The 11,366-nt window shown below is 44.2% G+C and overlaps 1 protein-coding gene across 2 annotated transcripts in view; it reads right to left on the minus strand.

The window, feature by feature from the left end:
• Positions 1-8,944, minus strand: part of ZFX (zinc finger protein X-linked) — a 32,705-nt gene extending 23,761 nt beyond the window's left edge. The window contains exons 1-3 of one of the 2 annotated variants that reach the window (XM_056558569.1): positions 8,546-8,944; positions 2,503-2,595; positions 756-1,292 (exon numbers count right to left, since the gene is read on the minus strand). In XM_056558569.1, coding sequence (XP_056414544.1) covers positions 756-1,292; positions 2,503-2,566 — 601 coding nt within the window. In that variant the 5' untranslated portion in view covers positions 2,567-2,595; positions 8,546-8,944. Of the gene's footprint in view, positions 1-755; positions 1,293-2,502; positions 2,596-7,873; positions 7,991-8,545 lie in introns of those variants that run through there. The other variant, XM_056558570.1, reaches the window with a different exon arrangement.
• Positions 8,945-11,366: the final 2,422 nt, after the last annotated feature.

Raw genomic sequence — 11,366 nt, forward strand, 5'->3', positions numbered from 1 at the left:
GGGGATAAGATGTCTTAGTACCGGAGTACCCCTTTAATAGTCCCCATAGGGGACTATTTATAGAAATCATTGAATTGCTAATACTGTTCAGTATTATGCATAAGGCATAGAACTGATCAGTGTTATCGGTCATCTTCTGCTCTGGTCTGCTCAATCTCAGAGCAGAAGGCCCGTTGAAGGCAGTGGAGGATGGTGAAGGGACCTCCGACTGCCGTTCTGGATGATTGGATCACCGTGGCAGCTGCAAGTGATCAGTTCATTCATTTTTAGTGACCGCAGCGCTGCAGATGCCGTGATCTGTATTGATCAATGCATCTGAGGGGTTAATGGCGGACAACCGCGGGATCACAGATGTCTGCCATTACTGGCAGGTCCCTGGCTGCTATCAGCAGTCAGGACCTGCCACGCATGACCCAAGCATCACTCCGATGATCGCGGCCACGTATAGAATGTAAATGTATGTCCTGGTGCATTTAGTACCGCCGCACCAGGAAGTACATTTGCGTCCTGCGTCGTTATGGGGTTAAACAGGGAGATTTGCAGCCAAGGACTTTTTTTTTTAATTTATTTATTTTTATTAACAGGTCAAAACAACCTGATCAACTCATTCCGGCCCAATTACCCAGGGCGATATTGACCTGTTTGGCCAATAATTGCCTTGTGTAACAGTGTCCTAGCAAGCATTTTTTTATCATTATAGTTTACTAATAAGAAAAGATTTCAGTTTATGATAAAGAACTGGAGCTGTAACTTACAAGATATCATAAGGTAGTCATCACAGTTGACTTCTTCTCCATCAGGACCTTGCACTGGAATACCATTAGCATCAATCACAGCCTCAGACGCACAGTCTGCTACAAGGACCTCTTCAGAAATCATATCGTCACCAAGTCCATCCTCTGCCATGTCCCCTCCTACTACATGATCTGGATGAATAGTATTTTCACTGCTGGCAACAGTTAATGCTCCTTCCACTAAATCAGAGTCTAAGACATTCTCAGGAACATCACAATTGGATAACACATCTTCCAGTTCCTGTTCCTCCGTGTCAGGGCCGATCTCATCTTCTAAAACCTGCTCTGGTATTATTACAGTCTCCGATACCCGTGTTCCCTCCAAAATGTCAGAACACTGCACATCCTCAATGACCACATCTTCAATTACATCTTGAATAACAACAGAGTCAGGATCATCGGGATATCCTTGAACAGCCATGCCTCCGTCTCCATCTGCAACGAAGACGGTCTCTTGGATTTCCACAATTATCTCATTACCATTAAGGTGAGGGGTTCCTGTTCCAACAAAACCGAAAAATAAAGACAGAGTTTGATTTCATAATAATTTCAAATTACTAGAGCACATTAGTTGACCAGGACTTAAATTAAAATCAATTATGCCTTTCAGTAACTTTACTGATCAGAAACCATAGTCAATGGGTCGAAACATGTATATTACAACTCTCAACTATAAAAACTGAATTAACAGAACATGAAGAACTGTCATGGAGACAAAGGAACAGAGGAACTGTGGGTCACGTTTACCAAATTGTTATTGTGAGTATCTATTAAAAGGACATTTCTTCTTTAAGGGAATTTATATCACAAAAATTGCCTATTCAACTGCTGGCATGGAAATATATCAATTCTTGTAACAATAGCAAAGGTAGCTGTATGTAGTATCTCCATTGGTGCACCAGTGAAAAAAATGCTTTATATTAGCAGCCCAGAGTCAATAGTAATTGTTGGGCACTGCTACGGGCCACAAGGCCTCTCTACATCCTCTTCCTCTGAGATGGATGGCCAGGAAAGCGGGAGAGGTATTGCAGTCTGGCCATTTTTTCCCCACTACTGCACCAACAGATGCGCTTCATACTGGTACTGCTGCTCTTATTTCATGCATTTCAGCAGTTAAATAGGCAATTTGGGGTGACAGATTCCCTTTAAAATGTTTTTCTTTGCAAGTCTAGATTTCTGATTCTTGCCAAACCGCAGAGCAAAGCTATAACAACTGACATCTTCACGACATGTAGGGGTAAAATTATAAAACATTACAGTCAATACACTGAAATCATCACTGATAAGTTTTTCTTAGTTTCCCTGTATAGTTCTTCTACCTGTGATGGATAATGACAGATCCCTGTACAGCCAGGGGGACAGGAAAGCCTGAGCAAAAAAATTACTAAGGACATGTAGAACTACAGTCATCAGGAAGAATGGGACCCTAGGGATAATCCATCACTTTATGAGATGGAAATACCCTTTTACTTCTTTACTAAGAAGACGACAAAACTATGTCCATTTTCCAGACTTCGCAATCAACAGGTACTAATAAAAAAAAATTTTTTTAAGAAAAGCACTTGACCTTTATCCATTTTCATCCAGCAGACAGATATCCCCAGTGATATTAAATGTTCTTGTATATTATACAGTGCATTAGAAAATGGTAATATGCATGCAAGCATTTATCGGAGATTTAATCACATTCACATAAACCTGTAAATACCTGAAGTATGGAAAAAAGCATGCGGGTCTGTCTGCAGCGCAAGCTCGGCTACATCTTCTTCCATGACTCTGAACAATCATTAGCTGATTTTTTCTGTAAAAAATAAAAATTAAAAATCTAATACTTCTGATGTCAATGAGAAGACACCAACATGATAAGGTATAATTCCTAAACAAAAGAACATCATCGCTATTATGAAAGCATTAGTTAATTTCAAGGAGTCCTACGTCATAAAGCGACAGTGTCACCTGACTTATTATTTGTCACATCACAGCATCACACAAAGGCAAAGTCTAGATGGAATACTGTTCATTTTCATTCTTCTACATGGGAGTTTCAAGTTGAAATTACATAAACACAAATATATAAATTCTACATTTGTATGTAAAATATTGCTTTGTATACCTACAAAAAAAAAATAATAAAAAAAAGTTCTAGTTTATACAAATATAAATTACACACAAAATTCTACGGGCTATGCATCCTGTAAAGATTGATCCCATCTACCTTCGATTGAAGGGGTCCATCTCCCAGCTCACATAGCCTCTAATGTTTACATGTGCCAGTACTCATCACTGTACCATTTTTAGCGGAGGTGAAAGGAACTGCAGTGTTGTCTCATTCAAGTGGATAGGGCAAAGCTGCAGATGTCTGCACTGCTGCAAACCGTACAGTGATGCAAGGACGAATGCCAGTACATACTGAAGTGGCTGTGGTTCTCTAACAAGCAAAGAGTTCATTGGTGGGGATGCTGGGAGTAAGACTCCCACAGATCTAGTGTTGATGGCCTATCTACGGAATAGGCTGAATAAACCTGGTAAGTGTAAGACTGCTAGTGAACAAAGAGATCACAAAAACTGTGCTGAGAAGGTTGGAGCAGCAGAGGAACATGTATATTATTGCTCAATTCAAGTATACAGGACTAATACTGATAGCCAGGCACTCTACTCATTTATCTCCATCAGACACATAGAATGGAGTGCAATGCCCCAGTTCAGATGTTGCTCTATTTAAACTTCTCATGTGGTTGTGTAGGGAGGCAGAATAGAAGATAAAAGACCCCTCATTCTGGCGACTGATGGGCCCACCAGTGACCTGACATTTGTCACCTATGCTGTGGTTGGGTGAAAACTGTAGATTCTGGGAAAACTACTTTAAGAAAATTAAAGATCAAGTCCATAACTAGGGAATGCACAAAATAGTCTGTCTTGCTGATGACCACAAATGGAGTACAGTCAGACTTGCATTTAAAGGGGTACTCTGGCCCTAATGCATCTTATCCCCTATCCAAAGGATAAGGTATAAGATGTGTGATCCCGGGGGTCCCACCGCGGGGGACTCCCATAATCTGTCATTCAGCACCCACGTGTTTCCTGCCCTCAGTATTCAGGAATTGAGATTAATGACAAGACACGCTCGGCTAGAGAAAAGAGGAACATCACAGAATCAAAGAGGAGATTATCCACTGTATGTGAAAAGCTATTGGAGTGATATGATCAACAATGAGATTACTGGAATCAGGTGAAGCAGGCAAGAGTCTGTAGTTTTAGAGAGCAGGCCGAGACCACATCTGTGTGGGAGGCTCAGTTAGAAGCCACCATCGCAGATGCAGTGAAAAATCCCATCTTATCACTATAAAATGCCAGAAAAGCAATGAATTCCACTGAAGTTAAAGGGGTTCTCCGGCACTTAGACATCTTATCCCCTATCCAAAGGATGGGGGATAAGATGCCTGATCGCGGGGGTCCCGCCGCTGGGGACCCCCGTGATCTTGCACGCAGCACCCCAGTTAAAATCAGTCCCCGAAGCATGTTCGCTCCGGGTCTGATTACCGGCGACCACGGGGCAGACGTCGTGTGCCGCCCCTCAATGCAAGCCTATGGGAGGGGACGTGACAGCTGCACGATAGGAAATACCGTTATATACCGTGGAACCGCCAAAAGTTTAAAAAAAATACCGTGATACACACATTTGGTGATACCGCCAAGCCCTAGGATGTACTGCATTAGCACTGTGTCAATTCAGTCCAGAGAGAAGTTTTTGTCTTTATTTCACTATTCCTGTTAGGCTAGGTTCAGACTACAGAATTTCCGACAAATTCAGTTGTAAAATTTCCGTCACAAATTCCACTTGCTAAAATGTCTAGTGTAGTGAATGGGTTTCCGTTCACAAATTCACACTTCGGAATTTGTGAAGCGGAAAATCCGCTTAGAAATTTCCACCTAAAGAATGGGGTTGCTCTTTCTTCAGGCGGAAATCCGCACGGAACACATTGCAGTCTATTGGAGACTGCAGTGTCCGCGCTGTCCTAGCGCCGACTGATTCAGCCGGCGCTGGCCGCACTCGGAATCTCTGGGCGGAAATTTTCTGCCTGCAGATTCCGTAGTCTGAACCTAGCCTTACAGTCTGTTAAATTTTGCTACACTATTGTGTACACACAAAAAAATAAAATGTACAAGTCACGTTACTTTTTTTTTTTTTTTTTTAATGCAAGTCAATTGGGGGTATTTATCAAAGTGGTCTATTTCCAGCATCAATATAGACCAAACTACAGAGGGTTAGGCTGGTCCATTGTGCGCCTAATTTATCAAAAGGCGCACGGCTCGATAAATTCTGCACATGGACTTCGGGATCTACGGTTTAGACTGTATTTAAAGGGGTACTCCAGTGGAAAACTTGTGCCAGTAAGTTAAACAGATTTGTAAATTACTTCTATTAAAAAAAAATCTTAATCCTTCCTGTACTTATTAGCTGCTGAATACTACAGAGAAATTATTTTCTTTTTGGAACACAGAGCTGTCTGCTGATATCACGAGCACAGTGCTCTCTGCTGACATCTCTGTCCATTTTAGGAACTGTCCAGAGCAGCATATGTTTGCTATGGGGATTATCTCCTACTCTGGACAGTTCCTAAAATGGACAGAGATATCAGCAGAGAGCACTGTGCTCGTGATGTCAGCAGAAAGCTCTGTGTTCCAAAAGGAAAAGAATTTCCTCTGTAGTATTCAGCAGCTAATAAGTACTGGAAGGATTAAGATTTTTTAACAGAAGTAATTTACAAATCTGTTTAACTTTCTGGCACCAGTTGATTTAAAAAAAAAAAAAAAAAAAAAAAAATTATAAAAAAAAGTTTTCCACCAGAGTACCCCTTTATTCCTGCCTCAGCATGGTCAGACATTTCAGTTTACTTTTGGCCAATGCGACTTTTTGCTGAAAAGTCGCTTTTGATAAATTCAGCACCAATGCATTTTTCCATCTAAAATAGACTAGAATGCATCATGTTCTAAAAATCCTCTGAAGCAAAAGTTGCGAAAAAAATGGCACGTATTTAGACTGCGACTTTCTGTGCGACAATTTTAGATGGGGGAAAAAAAAACTGTCTAAATCCTTTGATAAATCTCCCCAATGTATTAGGGTGGGTTCACACCACGTTTTTCAAGTACGGTTCCCGTATATGTTTTCATTATAGAAAATGTATGGAACCGTATTGATAACCATATACAATTGAAAACCGTATGCACCCAGATGCATCCGGTTGCGTACGGTTTGCTTGCAATACTTTTTTTTTCCATACTCAAAAGCGGTTGAGTACGATTTGTCTCCGGGTTAAAAACCATATTGCAACCGCATCATTTTATTTTATTTTTTCTAACATGGACGTCATTTGCATCCTAAAGTTAAAATTTTAAAAAAATTATTTTAAATAAAATTTTCAAAAACGTTTTTTTTTTTTAAATAAAAACGGACGGAACCATATGCACTTTTAAAAACAGTATATGGTTTAAGAACGCATACGGTTTACTTTTTGCCATACGGTTTTTAGAAAAACTGATTGAAAACAGTATGGCAAAAACGTGGTGTGAACTCAGACTTAGGCTGGGTTCACATGACTTTTTTTGCCATACTGTATTCAATCCGTTTTTCTAAAGAAAACCGTATGGCAAAAAAAAAAACGGATGGAACAGTATGGGAAAAAGTAAACCGTATGCGTTTTTAAAAGTGAATACAGTTCCGTACGTTTTTATAGAAAAAATATATATACGTTTTTGAAAATGTTGTCAATTTTTAATGGGAGTGGTCTTGGGTGGGGACTTTAGGATGCAAAAGCGCATGTGCAAAGTAAAAACCGTATACGTTGTCCCGTATGGAACCGTATACATGTGCGTTTCCCATTGACGTCCATGTTAAAAAAAAAACGTATGCGGTTGCAGTACGGTTTTTAAACCGGAGTCAAAACTGTGGTTGACCACGATTTTGTCTCCGGTTTAAAAACCGCACTGCAACCGCATACGTTTTTTTTTAACATGGACGTCAATGGGAAACACACATGTATACGTTTTTACTTTGCACATGCGCATTTGAATCCTAAAGTCCCCACCCAAGACCCCTCCCATTAAAAATAGACAACATTTTCAAAAACGTATGTTTTTTTTTTTTCTACAAAAACGGACGGAACAGTATGCACTTTTAAAAACAGTATACTGTTTAAAAACGCATACGGTTTACTTTTTCCCATACTGTTCCATGCGTTTTTTTCCCATACGGTTTTTGATAGAAAACGTATGCGGGAACCGTAGTTGAAAAACGTAGTGTGAACCCAGCCTTACTTTTTTCCATACTGTTCCATCCGTTTTTTGCCATACGGTTTTCTTTAGAAAAACGGATTGAAAACAGTACGGCAAAAACGTAGTGTGAACCCAGCCTTACTTTTTTCCATACTGTTCCATCCGTTTTTTGCCATACGGTTTTCTTTAGAAAAACGGATTGAAAACAGTACGGCAAAAACGTAGTGTGAACCCAGCCTTACACAGTATTTCCCAACCAGGGTGCCTCCAGGTGTTGCAAAACTACAACTCCCAGCATGCCCGGACAGCCTTTTGCTGTACGGGCATGCTGGGAGTTGTAGTTTTGCAACACCTGGAGGCACCCTGGTTGGGAAACACTGCTGTATGGCATACAAAAGCCTTTTTAACATATCAGTTTTTCCCCTATAAAACGTATACATTAAACGGACCGCAATAACGCGTTGTGAACGTAACCGTATATATTACTGCTTCATGTTGCATCATATAGGTCAGTTGTCTCCAAAATGGACCTCCATCTGTTGCAAAACTACAACTCCCAGCATTACCTGCTCGGCCATGCTAGAAATTGTAGTTTTGCACCAGCTGGAGGTCCACCGTTTGAGGACAACTGACTTAGGTCATGTTCACACCTTATAAAACGTGTGGGGTGTATTCACACTAATACAGGACCTGCTGCAGATCTGATGCTGTGCTCATTTAGTCTATTTATGTGTGAACAGACTAGAAATCACTAAAATAAAGATTGTATGCAAGTGAAGACATAAACATTCCTCCACTGTATTCACATTGTGCATGCTGTGTAGATAACGCATCCTGGATGTGCCCGCGGTCAGTGTGAACAGTGAGGAGCCTCCATCCCCGCCCCCCGGCCGCAGTCCCCGGGGCTCTTCTCCCTTCCTCCCACGCCCTGCCCGTCTCTTCCTTCCCAGTGATCAAACATGGCGGCGCTCCCCTCCCCCCTCACATGCAGCATGTGAACCGTCGCCATCTTGCTTTCAATGCATCACATAGTAGCCCAAAAAACGCACGACTAGTGTGACCTACTATGCGGTATCGGGCGCTTCCCAGTACACCCCTATACTAATACAGTCCTGTATGTGGTGTGAGATAAGGCGCGAAGCAGAAGCCGCAGGTCGCCAGTACCACCGCCCCCTACTCCGGCCTAGCTGCGGCCTCCTCTGAGGCCTGGAAGGGCAAGCGGTCGGACGGAGGCCTACAGGCGGGCCACACAAGGCCGCGGCCTGCCTCTCCCCGCACCGGCCAAAGTAATTACACATGAGAAACGCGTTCTCCCTGCAGGGACGGGGCAACCGTTCTCCCCGGCTCCTGCACAGTCCTCCCTGCAGGTTATCAGGCAGAGCCCGGGCTGAGCGCTGCACACCCCGCCGAGCCCCCTCAGAGCGCGACCGTCTCCCGCCCAGGCCCCCCCGCGCACTCCTCGGCCGCCGCCGTCTTACCGTTAATGGCTGCAGGAATCCCCTCAGTACACCGGCACCGGGGCTCCGCGTCCGTTAGGCCTGTTCGCGATGGCTGATTCGAAGGGAGGGGGAAGGTATAGAGCGAGTGCGAGAGGCAGAAAGGGAGGGGCCGATGGCTGAGAGAAAGAGAAGAGGGGGGAAGGAGGGAGAGGGAAAGAGCGGGCAGCTCTCCTGGCCGGGGCCGCCGTCAGCTGCACACGTCACTGCCGCAGAGCCTCAGGAAAATGCGGAAGGGGGAGGCCGCATGCGAGGCAGCTGGCTGCGGACTGCAGAGCCCAGGCCAGGCCGGGGCCCAGAGCGGGAGAGCGGACACCGAGCCAGGGGAGAGCCGGGGAATCCGCACACTGTGCCTGCCACTGCTTCTCTCACACCACCGTACACACACAGCGTTATAGTGGAATGTGGAGAGAAAACCGCATTGTGGAGGCCGTGTGCTGGAGGGCTTATACTGCATGCAGCTTTATTATCACTATTGTGTGAACACAGGGCCCCAAAATAAATGACATTACGGGAGACATACCTATTATTCCCCCTGTGTGGTATAAGGAAACCTGCGGGGCCTCTTCCACATGACTTCATCGCCAAATCTTCTAAAAATCCGCTAAATTCAGTGTAATGTTGTATATTCATAAGGGGAGAAATCAGCATATTAATAGGAAATACACTTAGAAATCCAAATGCTGCAGATATAGGTTAGGCTATGTTCACACCTGTGGAGTCCGGTTAGGGCTATGTCCACACCGCGTTCCTGCTCCGTTATTCGTCTCTGTCGCCATCCTGCCAAAAACAGGATGCCAGTGTATACTGTTAACCGAAGCAGCGGACCCCATTTACTCCTATGGCCAAACAGAGTCACCTAGTGACCCCTTTTCGGGACATATGCGCTATTTTTAGTGGACCCAAAATCAGGTGCTGTTATGTTTTTGAAATAGTGCATATAAAGGAGTCAATAGGTGACACTGTTTGGCCATAGGAATAAATGGAGTCATCTGCTCTGGTTAACAGTATACATCAGCAATCAGCATCCTGTTTTCGGTGGGATGCCAACTGATACGTTTAACAAGGGCAGAAATGCAATGTGGACCTAGCCTAAGAGGCATCATGGCCATCCCACTGAAAGCAAGATGCCATTTATTTCAATGGAGCAGCGTCACTATGTACCGTATGTGCTATTTAAAGCTGACTGGACAACGCAGCGGATTGTGCTTTTGAGTCAGCTTAAAATAGTGGATACCTTCTGAATGGAGTTACTAAATTAATGGCAACCACTGCTTTACGTTAGGGTACAATCATGCAGTATTCCTGCCCCCGTAAAACGTATCTGTCAAAATCCTGCAAAAAACGGCATGCCAACGTATACTGGATCACATTCATTTCTAATTACAATCATACAGAGCATGACAGTACAATTTACAGCACAGGTTCCCTAAGCTAAACACTGAACCACATGCTGCACTAACATTCCGCTCCATCACTCGTTAATTAAGAAACAACACATTACAGTCTGTGATTAGGGAGGGGGTTGGGGTCTATGGGGGTAGGAAGGGGCGGATCACAGGATCAAGCTACTCAGCAAACATATGGGAGGTGGGGAAGTAGAGGAGCGTTAGTCCTCTTCTTCATCGATGTCCGGACAGTCCAAAATGGAATAGTCTCTAAGCAGGTTGTTGATAAGCCTGCGACAGTCCTGGACGGACATGTCTTCCCTGTTGAAGATGAGGCGATTCCTGGCCAGCTATATAGTTTCCTTAAAACAATTCATAAGGCGCATGGCCTCCACGTCGTGAACCCCAGGAAAAAGCACCGAATGGTACGATAGGTTGTTGCTGGGTACCGACTCTCTTAAGTTTAAGTTCCAGGGCGTTCAATAGACCCTGTGCAAAGGGGCATGGCCAAAAGACGTGCATAGATGTTTCCTCCACAAAGGGGCACCTGGGGCAGTACCTAGTTCTGCTCAGGCCACAGGCGTGCATCAATGACCTCAGAGATAGTCCTCCCTTGATGGCCATCCATGACAAGTCCTTGTGTCCTTTGGTTAGCCTTGCAGAGGCCACATTGTACCAAACTATCTTTGCAGTGGCCTTAGGGAGCCCTGGAACAAGCTCCAGCAAGTCCTCAGCTCTGATGTACTTGTAAACAGTCTTCCACAGGTCGGGCTTGAGTCCCTCCAGATTATGTTCCCTTATGAACTGGACAACATCACTGTAGAATCAAGGAGTGTACCAGTTGAAAGGGAAGGAGCTGTCCCACTTGTCCCAGCCAAGCCCCTTCCAGAAGGGCAGGAGAAGCAGGCAGGACATGGACCTGCCCACGGAGCCTTTCTTTTTAACCAGAGTCCTCTGCACACTGACACATGCAAAAGTAGCCCGCAGCAGTATGGAGATATTGGGGACGCCCTTCCCACGCTCCATGTACATCACATTCCACTTAACTCTGTTCATTTTGCCCCAGATTACGCAAAACACGGTCTGGGTGATGGCCTTGCAAACATTGGTTATGCAAGGGGGGGGGGGGGGCAAGGCCTGTGTGGTGTATTGTAGCACAGGCAAAACTTCACTCCCCAGGACAAAACAGAGTAACATAATGGCCCCTTTCAGGATGTCTGACCTATTTCATGAGCACATTAGCCCCGTTATGAGTCCGCTTAAGATAAGGCATATGCCCCAAACAGAGTCACTAGGGTTGAATGGGGTCCATTGCTCCTGTGTAAGTGGTTATCCTGTTTTCGGTGGAATGCTGACGGATCCGATAACTGGCATGAATGGAGTGTGAACCGAGCCTTACAGTAAACATCTGCTGC

The sequence above is a fragment of the Hyla sarda genome, chromosome 2 (genome assembly GCF_029499605.1).
Source record: "Hyla sarda isolate aHylSar1 chromosome 2, aHylSar1.hap1, whole genome shotgun sequence".
NCBI classification, from domain to species: Eukaryota; Metazoa; Chordata; class Amphibia; order Anura; family Hylidae; genus Hyla; species Hyla sarda.